The following is a 17,540-nucleotide window of genomic DNA, read 5'->3' on the forward strand; positions in this document are numbered from 1 at the left end:
AAGAAATGTTGGCCAAACACGTGTTTCACTGGGACAATAGTGAGTGGTGCACACTTCCCCTCGCCCGGCCACAGACCAACAAAAGTCCCATTTAAGAGTTGCTGGTGTAACAATAGGAAGAATATATTCCACTCCTCTCTTCTACACGCGGCTTATGAGGTAATATAAATTATATATTTTTATATTATTTATCTTATCTACCTGATATGTTGTTCGAAGCTAACGTGCTAGCGTTGGTTAACCCGCTAGCAGGCCTTTGTAGCAAATGTTAGCGTTTTTTAAGGAGTGTATTTTATATGTTCTCTATGTGAATTATATTGACTTTTTTGTCGTATATTACACTCACGCTTAACATCATTAAATATTTGTTACTAAAAAGGAACGAACGTCTCGTAATTTAAGTCTGGAATAAATCACATGTTATTATAACAATAATAATAAAAAATAATACATTTTATTTGCTATAGCGCTTTTTAGTGCACTCAAAGAGAGTTTACAGGATAAATGATTATTAACCCAAAAGGAATAAGCGGTAGAAATGGATGGATGGATTATTATGACAGTGTAATATAATGTATTACACACACATTGCAGTAGTCTACTTTGTGCTGGTGCTAACTTTATTAGCAATCAATACAAATTATGTTGTTCGCACGCACTTCTATTACCCTGATGACATCTACCTATCAATCAATCAATCAATGTTTACTTATATAGCCCTAAATCACTAGTGTCTCAAAGGGCTGCACAAACCACTTCCGTTGTTTTTCCGCTTGTCCCTTTTTGGGGTTGCGGGGTGGTGCTGGAGTCTATCTCAGCTGCATTCGGGCAGACATATCATGGAAATTAAATCAACTGATGCTTGTTATTACGAATACGCTATTTGCAGAATTGTAAGCAATTAATGATCATTCAGTTAGACATAAAATAAATATTTATTGAAATAAATGTTAAATAATAAAAATGGCTTTAGTATACTGCACACAAATTGAACATGCATCAATATTTAATTTGTAATCAAAGCATGAGGTACCCAAATACTCTAATATATATATATATTGCCAAAAGTATTTGGCCACCTACCTTTACTCACATATGAACTTGAAGTGCCATCCCAAGGAATTGTCCAACATGTTTTGGTATCCTGGCGCATTCAAATTTCAAAGGAACTTCAAACACTCCGGAAAAACCAACCCCACAGCACAATTCCTCCCCCACCAAATTTCACACTCTGCACATTGCCGTCGGAAATGTAGCGTTCTCCTGGCAACCTCCAACCCAGACTGGTCAATCAGATTGCCAGATGGAAAAAGCGTGACTCATCAGTCCAGAGAAGGCATGTCGACACAGGACTCTAGAGCAGTGGAGACATGCTTTACACCACTGCATCCCACGCTTTGCATTGGACTTGGTGATGTATGGCTTAGATTGAGCTGCCCGGCCATGGAAAGCCGTTCCATGAAGCTCTCTGCCTACTGTACGTGGGCTAACTGGAAGGTCACATGAAGTTTGGAGCCCTGTAGCAACTGACTGTGCAGAAAGTCTTTGCACAGCATTCGTTTCAGCATCCGCTGACCCCTCTCTGTCCGTTTATATGGCCTACCACTTGGTGGCTGAGTTGCTGTTGTTCCCAAACTCTTCACTTTTCTTATAATAAAGCCGACAGTTGACTTTGGAATATTTAGGAGCATGGGAATTTTACGACTGGATTTGTTGCACAGGCGGCATCCTATGACTGTTCCACGCTGGAAATCACTGAGAGCGGGCCATTCTTTCACAAAATGTTTGTAGAAACAGTCTCCATGCCTAAGTGCTTGATTTTATAAGTGATTAGAACACCTGATTCTCATCATTTGGATAGTTGGCCAAATACTTTTTGGCAATATAGTGTATATATATTCTGACGCCACCTAATTTCCTAAGGTGTGAGTGAGGTTCAACCAACATACTCTCGCACGGCCACACCCGCTGGCACTTGTTACACGTGCTTCGCTGCACTTCTGTTTGTTTTCTGTCGGGTTAAAAATTTTGCTTTCGTAGAAGGAAGAACAAGGAGAGGATATCGGGCATAAAAGTAAAGCCAACTTGTCACAGCTCTGCAGTCCTGGTCACCGTTGACGTGAGGTGGGACTATTTAGGAGGTGCACGTCAAGGTTGGCTGGTAGGTTGGTAGTGGGAGGAGCGAGTTGGCGTCACTTGATGCTGCAGCACAATGAAACTTTTATTTGTGCGGACTGACTTCATGCAGTCATGACTGTATTAAAATCCCAGCAGGAGGTTTTCTATAAGTTGTTCCTTTTTATCAAAAATTAATGTAAATGCAGAAAACAAGATCAATTACACAATTTATAATAATCAATAACTGATGATTATTCCATGTGTAGAAGAACATCACCCCGAAGTGGTGTCAGTCCACTTGGAAAATATTATATTTGATAGACTAAAAAATATTTGACACGTCCGAGCTGAAGTTTGTTTGTGTTGTCTTGCGGACGTCCAACAGATGAAAGCTCGTCAAGAAGAACGTCCCCTTCAGCATCAGGAGGATCCACAGCCCCCCCACTTTAAAAAAGAAAAGGAGGATCTCTGGGTTACTCAGGAGGAAGAGTTTCTTCCAAGGCAGGAGGAGGCGGATCTCAGCAAGTTTCCACTGACTGTTGTCTCTGTGAAGATTGAAGAGCATGAAGACAAACCACCTGAGTCCTCACAGCTTCATCACAGTCCAAGTAAGCACAACATCCACATATCATCTAATACAATGTTTGTGACACATGTTCATCCGGGGGCCACACTTATGACTAAATATGGAGGTATACTTGCTTTTTAACACCACCATTTAAAAATGGATGCTCATCAATTGTGTGAATCAGCGAAAATAATTATATTTATATAGCGCTTTTCTCAAGTGACTCAAAGCGCTTTTACATAGTGAAACCCAATATCTAAGTGACATTTAAACAAGTGTGGGTGTCACTGGGAGCAGGTGGGTAAAGTGTCTTGCCCAAGGACACAACGGCAGTGACTAGGATGGTGGAAGCGGGGATCGAACTTGGAACCCTCAAGTCGCTGGCACGGCTACTCTACCAACCGACAGGGCGCTTGCTCCCGCTGACGTGCCGTTCCTCAAGTGACGGCGTGATAAGAATGCACCGTCACAATAAACAAAACAAAAAACCGGCGGAAAGCGATAATCAATTAAAAAAACAGGCAAACTGGAGTTTTGACCCAAAGAAGGCAGGTCGGTTAAAAAAAACTCTGCATCCCAGGGACGCGTGGACTTACGGAAATGCACGTCCTTTTTGATTTCAATGCGTAAAAATACATAAAAAGTGAGTTAACGCCAACACTGGTTATTAATGTGATTATCAGACAGCAGTCATTTCCATTAGACTATAGTCAAATATAGGTGGTAGTGTTGAAACCATACCAATATTTTGGTACCGGTACTAGAATTATTTTGGTACTTTTCAAAATAAAGGGGACCAAAAAATTGCATTATTGGCTTTATTTTAACAAAAAAACTTAGGGTACATTAAACATATGTTTCTTAATGCAGTTAAGTCCTTAAATAAAATAGTGAACATACTAGACATCTTGTCTTTTAGTAGTAAGTAAACAAACAAAGACTCCTAATTAGTCTGCTGACATATGCAGTAACATATTGTCTCATTTATACACCTATTATTTTGTCAACATTATTAAGGACAAGTGGTAGAAAATGAATTATTTATCTACTTGTTCATTTACTGTTAATATTCGCTTACTTTTTCTTTTAACATGTTCTGTCTACACTTCTGTTAAAATGTAATAATTACTTATTCTTCTGTTGTTTGATACTTTACTTTAGTTTTTGGATGATACCACAAGTTTGGGTATCAATACGATACCAAGTAGTTACAGGTTCATACATTTGTCATCTTCAAAGTCCTCATGTGTTCAGGGACATATTTCCTGGGTTTTCAAACATAATATACTTTTTAAAAAAAATGAAAGAAGATGTTGTGATACCAAAAAATATCGACGTAATCATAGTAGTATCGGCTAAATACGTGGCGTTTGTTTACATTTTGATGCCGGTGAGCTATGGGGTGTAGTGAAGCATGTTTAGCTGTTCCTGGTCCTCCAGTGATAATGTTAAATGTAAGAAACGTACTTTATTTGTTGCCATGGAGGCGAGGATTAGTGATTTAGAAGTCGCTAAAACACTGCCGACGGCGGATGGACATTATCCGCTAGCTAGCTAGCCATGTCTTAAAGCACCTCTTCCTGAGGGTGTTTCAGTGTTATAACTTCACCTTTATTGTCAGTTTTCAAACCAAAATGCGTCCGTTGTACCTTTTCTGTCTACACAATGTGTTTGCTTGTAAGTACTCTGTGATTGTGTGCTGCCGAACATGCTCGTCTGCTCGTAAACCAGCAATGTCACGACGTGACTTTGACACGGGAGCAGGGGTTACGTTTCAGAGAACAGTATAGTACCGAACATGATTCATTAGTATCGCGGTACTATACTAGTACCGGTATACCGTACAACCCTAATAGGTGCTATGGCCCACTTATAACTAAAATAACAAAATAATGTTGGTTTTCATTAGATATGTTCTAGTATTGTATATGTGGATGGGGGCCCTGCTTTGGAAATAACGTGTACCCCTTTCAGAGATCACGTTTAGTTCCACTTCAAACATTGACATGTTGCACAATGAGATGAGTGCTGTAGCACAAGCGTGGGATAACGTGAAAAGTTGTGTAACTTTATAACGAACACAGTGGAAAGTTTTTTGAAAAAAATTAAATGGTGCAGATAATGCATTCTCCTTTTCCTGTTAAAAAACGGGATCTCGTTGGAAGCGCTATGAATGTATCTCAGCTGCATTCGGGCGGACAAGACACCACCTCTTCACAGAAGTTTGCTTCTTTTATGAATGTATTATGGGTCTACTGAAAATGTGAGCAAATGTGCTGGGTCAAAAGTATACATACAGCAATGTTAATATTTGCTTACATGTCCCTTGGCAAGTTTCACTGCAATTAGGCACTTTTGGTAGCCATCCACAAGCTTCTGGTTTTCTGACATGGACTTGTTTCTTTAGCATTATCCATACGTTTATGACAGGACTTCGTGAAGGCCATTCTAAAACCGTAATTCAGGGGGTGTATATTGTAGCGTTTCGGAAGAGTTAGTGCTGCAAGGGCTTCTGGGTATTTGTTCTGTTGTGTTTATGTTGTGTTACGGTGCGGATGTTCTCCCGAAATATTTGTCATTCTTGTTTGTTGTGGGTTCACAGTGTGGCGCATATTTCTGACAGTGTTAAAGTTGTTTATACGGCCACCCTCAGTGTGACCTGTATGGCTGTTGACCAAGTATGATTGCATTCACTTGTGTGTGTGAAAAGCCGTAGATATCATGTGATTGGGCCGGCACGCAAAGGCAGTGCCTTTCAGGTTTATTGGCGCTCTGCACTTCTCCCTACGTCCGTGTACACAGTGGTGTTTTAAAAAGTCATACATTTTGCTTTTTGAAACCGATACCGATCATTTTTTAAACCGATACCGATAATTTCCGATATTACATTTTAAAGCATTTATCGGCCGATAATATCGGCAGTCCGATATTATTGAACATCTCTAGTTTGGGGTCATTGTCCTTTTGGAACACCCAACTGCGCCCAAGACCCAACCGGGCTGATTATTTAATCTTGTCCTGAAGAATTTGGAGGTAATCCTCCTTTTTCATTGTCCCATTTAAAGCACCAGTTCCATTGGCAGAAAAACAGGCCCAGAGCATAATACGAAGACCACCATGCTTGACGGTGGGAATGGTGTTCCTGGGATTAAAGGCCTCACCTTTTCTCCTCCAAACATGTTGCTGGGTATTGTGGCCAAACAGCTCAATTTGAGTTTCATCTGACATCACATGGACAAAGAAAATACCTTCTGTAGGAAAGTTCTGTGAAATACCAAAAAATAACGTGTAGTGTGTTGTTAATTTATAGCCAAAAATATTTTTATTTTACAGATATTTTCAGAGCAGAATATTGTCCTTAGGGCCCTCTGGCACCCCATGGGGTAACCGTAAGGTCTGGGCCTCTTAAGACCTCACTGTTGGTGCTAATCGACCTGTTTCTTCTCCTTTTTACCGAATTTGAAAGCAAAAGTGAGTCCACAAATAACTGAATTGTAAGGCAGAATTTCAAAGGAAATCTGAATTGGTAAAATCTTATCAATCTAACACGTGACTGAAAAAAGATGGACTCCTCTTGAGCATGTGTTTCTTCTTGTGTCTTGCAGACGTCTGTGCAGAACATCTTCTCTCTGAGCAACAGAAGTGGAGCGTCAAGATGGACAAGGAGGAGCCACAGCCCTTCCACATTAAGGAGGAAGAAGAGGCGCCACATACATTGCAAATGCAAAGGGAAGAAAATAACCCACTGACCTCCCATTTTAAAGAGGAAGAGGAGGAACACAGCATCAGTCAAGAATGGTTGGAGAAGTTCCCTGTGATTGTGAAGAGTGAAGATGATGAGGTCAAAGGTGAAAGTGAGGAGATGAGAGAGGCGGAGCCTCCAAGCAGCAGCTCAACCCAACACATGACAACGGAAGCTGATGGAGACCACTGTGGAGGATCACAAGCAGACAAGCTCTTAGCTCCACTATCAGATAGTGAGGACACAACGTCACACTCTCCTGACACTGATGATGAAGACTCTAAAGATGATAAGACATGTCACACTGACAACACTCACTTCACATGTTCCCACTGTGACAAAACATTTAAATACCATTGTCATCTGGTAAGACACATGAGAACACACACTGGAGAAAAAACATTTTCATGTTCAATCTGCGGTAACGATTTTACTCAAAGGGGCCATTTCAAGGCACACATGAGAATACACACTGGAGAAAAACCTTATTCATGTTCAATCTGCGGTAAAGATTTTACTCAAAGATCACATTTCAATACACACATGAGAATACACACTGGAGAAAAACCTTTTTCCTGCTCAGAATGTGGTAAAAGTTTTGTATTGATTGGCAATTTAAAAGTACACATGAGAACACACACTGGAGAAAAGCCTTTTTCATGTTCAATCTGCGGTAAAAATTTTACTCAAAGGCAAAATTTGAAAAGACACATGAGAACACACACTGGAGAAAAGCATTTTTCATGTTCAATCTGCGGTAAAGATTTTACTCAAAGATCACATTTCAATACACACATGAGAATACACACTGGAGAAAAACCTTTTTCCTGCTCAGAATGTGGTAAAAGTTTTGTAACAAATCAAAGTTTAAAAGTACACAAGAAAACACACACTGGAGAATAACTGTTTATATGTTCAATATGTGGCAAAAGTTATATAGAAAGACGACAATTAAAATTACACATGATAGAGCACTCTGGCAAAACAAACATACTCCTGTTCAAGCTGCAACAAAAGCTTTTGTCCCCGACAATCTTGTACAGTGCACATGAGAACACACACATGTGAGAAAGTGTTGAGTTGCAGTGTGTGTGGTGAAAGATTCTCTTGTAAGTACCAGTGTAAGAAACACAAGTGTGCTGGTGAGAACAGCAGCAGCAAATGAAGATGCAGGATTTGAAATAAACTGTCAAGACTTTAACTTTGACTTTCTAACAACATCTCAAAAGCAAAGGTATGAACACATACCTTTACTTTTGAGTACACATAAATCCCTCTTAGTTCATATTTACTGGTTCACATCTGAAACATCTTCTGGACCACTTCTGGAAGCATATTATTATTTACTTTATACATCATCTCAGCAGTTCTCTTTTATACAAGATCATTTACTTTTGAAATGTGTGACTTTATTATTCATTTGTTGGGTCTGTATAATCCATTATTTTAATTGTCTTTATTACTTTCTTTTGTAATATGAATATTGTTTTGTGATTGTTTTATATGTATGTCCCCAGACCTTTATACAATAAAGAATGTATGCTTCAACTAAAGTTGGGTAAAATAATTGTAGTTTATATTTGTAAGTATGTATTTTATTCAATTTTATATTGCACTCCATTTTTAATGTTTTCTTTATATGATTTATTTAGTGTCCAGCTTTTTTACCTTTATTTCTTTCATTTCAATATTATCAATCATAATTTGTGTCTTACATGTTTAAAACCTCCAAATATGATATATTTAGTTCCATTAATGTTTAATGCCAGTTTATTGATGTGCAGCCAACTTTTTTATGGTCAAGTTCTCTCTGGATAAAATAAGATGAGAGTTAAATCAAGCGGTAATGAAGGTGAAGAATGGAAGATTACTATATACATAATTATACATAGTTACACTCAGTAGTGACAATTAAAGACACTTTCATCCTGTTCATTTGAGCAAAGAAAAAGAGTAAAGTGTAATACTCTAAACAATAGAAGAATATTAAAAACAGCAGTCAATATTCCAACATTGTGAAGCTGAGTTATGGTAAAAAAAACAAACATATTCAGCCTTAAAGGCCTTATGAGAGTGATGAAATTATCAGAATCAGAACTACTTTATTAATCCCCGAGGGGAAATTAACATTTTCAGCACTGTTATAAACCTGTGAATATTCAATGTAATAATGTATGATATTAAAACCACAATAAAGTGGTACAACTGGGGATGTGTAATATTGTTTGTATGAACATCCTGAATGTTTTTGTGTTAGAATTGATTTAATTAGTAGAGAGTAAAAAAACGAGGAAGTAATGATAATAATGGTTTGTTTTTAGCCTGTTTATGAACAATTAAAGATAATTAAAACACCAAAACAGAGCTTACATCCTCAGTGAGCTGAACTCCAGCAGTAGAGATGAGATAAATAATGTGGAAAGGTCAGAAGTCAAATGTTTCTTCAGGTAATACATGGAGCCTCTGCTGCCACCCAGTGGCCGTTGGAAAGAATGCATAAATATTTTTTTTGTGCTGCTTTTTACTTTCTGTCCTGTTTGCGTCCAAGTCTGTAGTGTGGGCCATAGTACTGATGGTGGACATTCTGTTAAGAGCCTGTGGAGGGCAGCAATACCCCTAAGATGTTCTACTAGTCTGCTGGAAATAGAAAGAAGAAGAAGAAGAAGGAGGAAAAACCAAAACCTGGAAGAACAGAGTAGGATCGGAAGCGGAAGTGAACCAAGGAGCAGTGGCTGACAGTGAGAGTGTTTAAATCTTTTTGGCGGTTGAACATTAACTGATTTCTGACTGTATGGAGATGGAAGGGGATAGTGAGGGGATGTATGAGGAAGGTACCTCAGATGCCACGCACTCTCACTAAGGTCACGATAACGCATCTCACGGCCACAGATCTAGAGTTTAATAGACTCTGGGGAAGACGAGAGTCTGATGGACTGGGGTTTAGCTAAGAGACTTGGACTCAAGTCAGAACCGCTAGCTAAACCCATTAGGGTGAGGTCTTTCAACGGTAAGGAACTTTTCACTATCTCACACATCAGTTAACCTGTCCAAATGAACATTGACTGCCATCAGGAAAAGATTTGTCCGTACTTAACTACTTCACCCTCCCATTCTCTGATCTTGGGGCATCCATGGCTGTACGAGCATAATCATTGGGTTAACTGGAAAACAGGGAAGATCAGAGAATGGGGAAGGGAATGCACCAAGAACTGTGTTTTTTCTACCGTCCAGGGAAAACGTGTCAAGGAAATTAATCTTTTTTCTGCCAATCCTGCCACAGGCTTTAAATTTCCGGACCTGAAGTCTGTTCCTTCTTGTTATCACCACCTGTGACAAGTCTTCAGCAGGACAAAAGCCTTGTCACTTCCGCCCCACCAATCCCACGACTGTGCCATCGACCTGCTTCCCAGTGCCACTATTCCCAAGGGGCGTCTGTACTCCGTCTCTGGTCCAGAATGGGCTGCCTTGAACGATTACATATCGGCATCCCAAGAAGCTGGCTTGATTCGCCCGTCATCATCGCCAGCAGAAGCACAGTACTTCTTGTGAATAAGAAAGACGGGTCGTTAAAACCCTGCATTAATTACAGCCCACTGAATGACATTACCGTCAAGAAACGTTACCCTCTTCCCCTCATGTCTTCTGTCTTCAACCATCTCCAACAGGTCAAAATATTCACCAAACTGGGTTTACGCAACGCTTACCATCTGGTTTGAATTAGAGAGGGAGACGAGTGGAAGACCGGATTCAACACACACAGCGGACACTATGAATACAGGGTCATGCCCTTTGGACTCACCAATGCTCCCGCGGTGTTCCAAGCCATTATCACTGAAGTTCTAAGAGACTTCCTGGACCATTTTGTGAATTTCTACCTTGATGATATATTGATTTATTCACCTGACAGTGACACTCACCAAGTCCATGTAACTCAGGTTTTAAAGAGACTCTTGGACAATGACTTGTATGTTAACACCACCACAACAGCTGTATGAATATATGGAATGAAGGGAGAGGTCTACAAAAACATGTAGGCCACTTTAATGACTGACAAGCCATGCCAACATGAAGCCTGCTTGTATAAGGAGCGAAACGTCATCTAGGACAAACTGAACAATCCATTTCATGGCCTGAGAATACAATGACCTGGATGAAGGAGGACGTCCATTGACTTTATTTGTTGGATGAGACAGAAATGTTCCCATAACATTAGGTATTAGCACACTGAATGAGATTCAGTTCCATGATGTTGTTCAAACAGAATGTCGCTTTACTAGATTGTTTAACATTAGACATCAGGGGATCAAACACATTATCAATCAGGGAGGGTAAGTACAGCCATGATCGTATAGTGGTTAGTACTCTGTGTTGTGGCCGCAGCAACCCCGGTTCAAATCCGGTTCATGGCACTTTACCGTTTAAACTTTTTTTAAGCATAGTTCTTTTACACCTGAAGACTTAATTATTAGCCCCCTAAGAACTTTTGAAAATTTCTGAAAAATCTGCCGAACGTTTGCAATAATCATGACATTCTCAGTAGTAAAACATTCTTCAGAAGCATTTTGGTACATTTTTTAGAGACCCTGAAATACTCAGTCATGGAGTTTAAGACATTCTTTAGACTAGGCTTTGAGACCCCCTTGGAAAGGCCTCCTTCCACCCCTGAAAAGTCACCAATAGGGCAGACCTTGGTTACATTTGGTAATGTGAACCCATAAAGCATCCATTAAGCTGAAATAGCTCAATTGGGAGAGCGTTAGACTGAAGCTCTTAAGGTACCTGGCTCGACCCCGGGTTTCAGCACAACTCTGTGAACTTCTCAATCAATTCTTATTTCTAATAAGCCTTCTGTGGCTCTTACAATATTGAAATGGTCTCCCTGACCTGCCAGCCTTGCTGGTGGAATCCTAGCATCAGTTGTAACAAACCTTTCCTCCATTTTCAATTTGGACAACCGTTACGTGGTTTAACGGTGTATCGTTCCTAAAGCCAATGTTTGGTCTTTAACTGACCCTTACATTGGGCTGTTTCAAACACAAATTTCTTTGCCTTAGGGGTATTTTTTTGAATGTATAACTTAAAACTTAGAGTAATAAAGCTGGGTTCAGTGTGATGTGAGGGTGCATCCAACACACCTACAGCAAAAGATTAACCACAACTTTCTTACAGATACACTGTCTAACAATTTATGTTTAAGGTATAGCTGTTGAACCTTCGGATAATCACATTTTAATGCTCTCCCACCAGAGCTAAAGTGGATGTGAGGGTTGTTTTGGCATTTCAGATTTTTAAATGAAATAGAGAAAAAACAATCGCTGTTGAAAACTATAAATACAGTTGAAATAAAGGTTACAATGACTGCTGCAGTGGGGCAAAAGGATGTCTTTGGAGAAATGTGAGGAGGTAAGTATCAGTTGCCTGAACAGGGACTTGAACCCTGGACCCTCAGATTAAAAGTCTGATGCTCTGCCGACTGAGCTACCCAGGCCCTTTCAGAGCTGTTTTTCCCAACATCTGAGAGAACAACAATATTGTCAATCTCAGGTGAAGGTGAATTAGTCAGCATGTTCAGTGACAAGCTGGGAACTGTCAAAGCTCAAGGTCGCTAATTGCTTGAATCCAAAGCTCATTTTTGACAGTTAGGCCAGTTTTACATCATCATCAACAAAGAAGGTTTTGACCGAAAAAGAAGCTCTTCTCCCGAAGTTGCCAACTCTGAGCTGGATTCAACTTGGATGCTCCCCAGAATTTTGCCAGACATATTTTGCTTAAATTTTTAGTGGAGGCTAGCTGCAACAGATAGAGCTGGTAAAGGCCCAGGCTGCAACAAATAGAAGGTCACTAGATCATAAAGTCCAACAGAAGCAGTCAGTAAAGCCCTGTTTTGGTAGTAAGCCTAATGTAAACTGTGTGTTCTTTTGGCGTAAGATGTGTACAATATACAAGCTGTACTACAGTAAAACTGCTCTTTACATAGGGCTTGTGGCGCAATAGATAACGCGTTTTGGGGGGGTTGCCCACATATGCGGTCCTCGCCAAGGTTTCTCATAGTCATCAATGTCACTGTCACCGAAGTCCCACTGGGTGAGAGTTTTTCCCTGCCCTTATATGGGCTCCACCGAGGATGTCGCTGTGGTTTGTGCAGCCCTTTGAGACACTTGTGATTTAGGGCTATATAAATAAACATTGATTGATTGATTGAGGTATCCATAGAGGCCAAGGTCCTACTGTAGCTGTAATGGTTTTGAACGGACGTCCTCAGGATGTCAGACCTTATTTTATTGTGTTTTGAATGACATTACATACAAATACAATTGGCATTACTTCAAGGTGGATTTGAACCAGCTCCCTAAGTATTTTCGTACGTACAACTACAGTCCCCACTCTACCAACTGAGCTATCAAAGAGTCTCATGAGACCCACACTTTAAAATTCATGTAATTCATCTGCACACATGTAATTGTTTGTAATAATGGAAGCATCAGCTCAAATAAGTTTTTCAAATGAAATACAGGATACAGGATTGCTACAGGGGGGCAAAAGGGACGCCTTTGCAGAAATGTAAATACGTTAAAAACAGCCACCTAAACATGGACTTGAACCCTGGACCCTCAGACTAGAAGTCTAAAGCTCTGCTGACTGAGCTACCCAGGCTCTGTTCAATATTGTTTTGCCCAACATCTGATAGAATAACCATATTGGCAAACTCAGATGAAAGTGAAATAATTAGGATGTTCAAGCTGGGAACTGTCAAACTCAAGCTTGCCAATTGCTTAAACACAAACTTCAGTATTGACAGTTAAGCCAGTTTTACATCGTCATCAGCAAAGAAGGTTTTGACCAAAAAATAAGTTTCTCTCCCAAAGTTGCCAACTCTTAGCTGGATTTACTTTGGAATCTTCCCAGAATTTTGCAAGAAGCATTTTGCTGAATTTTTTTAGAGACCCTGAAATGCTCAGACATGGAGCGTAAGACATTCTTTTTGAGCTCCCGGAATTCAAGTACCTGTTCTGCTGACCAATACTAGGCTCTGAGATCCCCACGGAAAGGCGTCCTTCCAGCCCTGAAAAGTCACCACCAGGTTAGACCTTGGTTCCATTTGAAAAAGTGATCCCAAATGGGATTTTTAATGCTGAAATAGCTCAGTTGGGAGAACATAACTCTGAAGGTCCCTGGTTAGACTTAGGGTTTCAGCACAGCTCTGTGTTCTTTTTAACCAGTGTTTTTTACTAATAAGCCTCATGTGGCCCTTACACTAGGCAGCACGGTGACAGAGGGGTTATTGTGTCTGCCTCACAATACGAAGGTCCTGAATAGTCCTGGGTTCGATCCCGGGCTCAGAATCTTTCTGTGTGGAGTTTGCATGTTTTCCCCGTGACTGCATGGGTTCCTTACGGGTACTCCGGCTTCCTCCCACCTCCAAAGACATGCACCTGGGGATAAGTCAATTGGCAACACTAAATTGGCCCTAGTGTGTGAATGTTGTCTGTCTATCTGTGTTGGCCCCTCGATGAGGTGGCGACTTGTCCAGGGTGTACGCCTTCGGCCCGATTGTAGCTGAGATGGGCACCAGCACCCCCTACAACCCCAAAGGTAATAAGCGGTAGAAAATGCATGGATGGATGGGCTCTTACACTACTGAAATGGTGTCCCTGACCTGCCAACCTTGCTATTGGAATCCTAACATCAGTTGTCACACACCTTTCCATCCATCCATCTTCAACCGCTTATCTGGAATCGGGTCGCGTTTTTTTAATTTAGACAACCCTTACATTGTTTAATGGTGTATTGTCCCTTAAGCCAATGTTTGGTCTTGAACTGACCCTTAAATAACTTGAAACTGAGAGTAATGAAGCTGGGCTCAGTGTGACTTGAAGGTGCATCCAACACACCTACAGCAAAAGATTCAACATTACTTTTTCATTCAGTTACACTGTCTAATAATTGGAGTTTCAGGTAATGCTTTTAAACCTTCACAGTGTGAATACAAACTCTTTTGTTCCGCCGCCAGCCAAACTTCTCCTAAACCTCTCACCGGGCTGAGTTCATCTTTCTGTGGCCAATCACGTAACTGGATCCGTCTTTTCAAACACCTATCAAATCCAATTCCAGCTTTTGTCTGCCCAATTACAGCACAAAGTTAGTTTTTTAGCATCTCTTGTGTACTGTAGAAGCTGGTTCTTCAATTATTGCATGTTATTACAAATGTCTGCAACTCTGTCCAATAGTTAATTAGATTTTAACCAATTTAAATAATTTAACATTAGACATCAGGAGAGCAAAGCCATTATCAATCAAGAGATGTTACTACAGCCGTGATCGTATAGTGGTTAGTACTCTGTGTTGTGGCCGCAGCAACCCCGGTTCAAATCCGGGTCACGGCACTTTACCCTTTCTTCAAACTGCTATGATTTTTGAAAAATAGGTATTTTGTTCCCTATGGTAAGTAGTTGAACAAGATGTGAAACCAACCAAGTACTCAAAATATCTATTATGTGTCATTACAGTATTAGTTTTGATGCATGATTTAATATGACTGATGTGTGCTTTGTGCTGTTAGTTTATCCCTTGGTAAAATTGCATTATAAGCTCAGTCAATCAATCAACAGTTTATTGTCTTTGTTTTAAACAACATTAATCTGCTAAATATTTGTAATAATCATAACATTCTTGGTAGTAAAACATTCTTCAGAAGTATTTCGCTTCATATTTTAGGGACCCTAATATGCTCAGTCATGGAGCATAGACAGTCTTTTTGAGCTTCCGGGATTCAAGTACCTGTTCTGCTAACCAATACTAGGCTCTGAGATCCCCATGGAAAGGTTTCCTTCCAGCCCTTAAAGGGGAACATTATCACAATTTCAAAAGGGTTAAAAACAATAAAAATCAGTTCCCAGTGGCTTGTTGTATTTTTTGAAGTTTTTTTCAAAATTTTACCGGTCTCGGAATATCCCTAAATAAAGCTTTAAAGTGCCTTATTTTCGCTCTCTGCGAAGACACTGGCCATTTCCCTGTGACGTCATACAGTGCTGCCAATGTAAACAAACAATGGGAATACCACAGCAAGATATAGTGACATTAGCTCGAATTCAAAGTCGGATTTCAGCGATTTAAGCGATTCAACAGATTACGCATGTATTTTAACAGATGGTTGGAGTATGAAGGTATTGAAGAAGAAACTGAAGCTATTGAGCGAATAGCTATTTACGCTATTCATAGCCATAGCATGGCCGAATAGCTGCGCTAGCATCGCCGGGAAAATGTGCGGACCAAACGACCAGGATTTTCGCATCTTTTGACATTGGAGCAACTTAAATCCGTCGATTGGTAAGTGTTTTTTTCGCATTAAATGTGGGTGGAAGGAAACGTAATATAGTTGCAAATGCATCTACAGGTTATCCATACATCTCTGTGCCATGTCTGCTTTAGCACCGCCGGTAAATAGCATGTTGGCATCGATTATCGTAGCATGTTAGCACCGATTAGCTGGCAGTCAACATCAACAAAACTCACCTTTGTGATTTCGTTGACTATCGTTGCAAATGTATTTGCAGGTTATCCATACATCTCTGTGCCATGTCTGCTTTAGCATCGCCGGTAAAATGTGGAGACACTCCAGCACATTCAATGGGGGTCTGGCGGCAGACACTTTCGCATCTTCGGGCCAGTGGTGCAACTTGAATCCCTCCCTGTTAGTTTTGTTACACCCTCCGACAACACACCGTCGAGGCATGATGTCTCCAAGGCACCAAAAAATAGTCAAAAAAACGGAAAATAACAGAGCTGAGACCCGGTGTTCGTAATGTGTTGAAAATGAAAATGGCGGGTGTATTACCTCGGCGACGTCACATTCTGACGTCATCGCCTCCAGCGCGATAAACAGAAAGGCGTTTAATTCGCCAAAATTCACCCATTTAGAGTTCGGAAATCGGTTAAAAAAATAGATGGTCTTTTTTCTGCACCATCAAGGTATATATTGACGCTTACATAGGTCTGGTGATAATGTTCCCCTTTAAAAGGTACCAACAGGGCAGACTTAGGTTACATTTAAAAAAGTTAACCCGAAAAGAATTGGACTGGCTGGAATATCTCAGTTGGGAGAGTGTCAGACTGAAGATCTGAAGGTCCCTGGTACGACCCAGGGTTTCAGCACAACCCTGTGTTCTTCTTAACCAGTTGTTTTCACTAAGAAGCCTTCTGTGGCTCTTACAATACAAAAATGGTCTCCCTGCAGCCTGGGTCTCTAGATTTAGAATCATCCCTCAGAACTGCTGGTATGGCTTGTCAGCCATGTGATTGCCCTTAACTTTCTTCTGGACCTTTCCCTTTACTTCCAGATTCATACAGCTGTTAAGGTTCCTATTATGTGTCAACCTCAAGACATAAGACATTATTTTGATTCTTTATTGTTTGTCTGAACATACTTCCAAATAACCCACATCACACATCACAAACAAAAATAACAAAAAGACATCATACATGACCAACAGATTTACAGGCTTGTCAGACAGGTCGGCCAGGCCTGCGTGTTTAGGGAGGCTATGCCTGCAAGGATAAGGCTTTTCCCGAGGCGGGCCCTTCGGAATTTGATAGTTCTGTACCTGCACCTTGATTGTAGTGGGATGAAGTATTAGTGTAGTGGATGAGTGATATCCTGGACTATTGTGTTTGCCAGTCGAATGATGGACCTGTGGTTTAGATCTGAGATGTTGGGTGTGGGTAGGCCGATGATATTAGCTGCTATGTTTGTGGGTTTGGTCCGGTTGGTTACAGAAAGCATAGTGAAAAAAATGTGGAACAGTACAGAAGGATGTGAACAATGCTTTGGTGCAGTAATAACAGGAGGTGAGATGCAACGTATAGTACGGGATGGGAGTTCAGCTGCTGGAGGAGGAGATGCAGCAGGCAGGCCACAGCATCCTCTGTGCCCCTACTGGCCCTGTAAGCAAATTGGAGGGGGTCCAGGTGTGGGGTGACAACTGGAAGGATGATGTACAGCAGCAGTTTCTCCAGGCACTTCATAATCATAGATATACTGTAAGGGCTATGGGGCGGTAATGGTTGAGTGCTGTGGGTCTGGATTTATTCGGTACTGGGATGATGGTTGCAGTT

General features: G+C 40.6%; 2 protein-coding genes and 3 non-coding genes across 5 annotated transcripts in view; 3 read left to right on the forward strand and 2 right to left on the reverse strand.

Annotated features, from left to right (window-relative positions):
• Positions 1-17,540, reverse strand: part of LOC133545329 (oocyte zinc finger protein XlCOF6.1-like) — a 95,073-nt gene that overhangs the window by 66,262 nt on the left and 11,271 nt on the right. The gene's annotated exons all lie outside the window — the stretch shown is intronic.
• On the forward strand, positions 33-7,981 carry LOC133545351 (zinc finger protein 892-like). The gene is made up of 3 exons (XM_061890843.1): positions 33-159; positions 2,504-2,726; positions 6,292-7,981. Exons 2-3 carry the CDS (start codon positions 2,504-2,506, stop codon positions 7,329-7,331), a joined length of 1,263 nt encoding a protein of 420 aa, XP_061746827.1. The 5' UTR covers positions 33-159; the 3' UTR covers positions 7,332-7,981.
• Positions 11,159-11,231, forward strand: trnaf-gaa (transfer RNA phenylalanine (anticodon GAA)). Its single transcript has one exon. It is a non-coding gene; the product is annotated as a tRNA-Phe (tRNA).
• On the reverse strand, positions 11,844-11,916 carry trnak-uuu (transfer RNA lysine (anticodon UUU)). Its single transcript has one exon. It is a non-coding gene; the product is annotated as a tRNA-Lys (tRNA).
• trnah-gug (transfer RNA histidin (anticodon GUG)) lies at positions 14,741-14,812 on the forward strand. Its single transcript has one exon. It is a non-coding gene; the product is annotated as a tRNA-His (tRNA).

This window comes from Nerophis ophidion, linkage group LG28, assembly GCF_033978795.1.
Source record: "Nerophis ophidion isolate RoL-2023_Sa linkage group LG28, RoL_Noph_v1.0, whole genome shotgun sequence".
Lineage (NCBI taxonomy): Eukaryota > Metazoa > Chordata > Actinopteri > Syngnathiformes > Syngnathidae > Nerophis > Nerophis ophidion.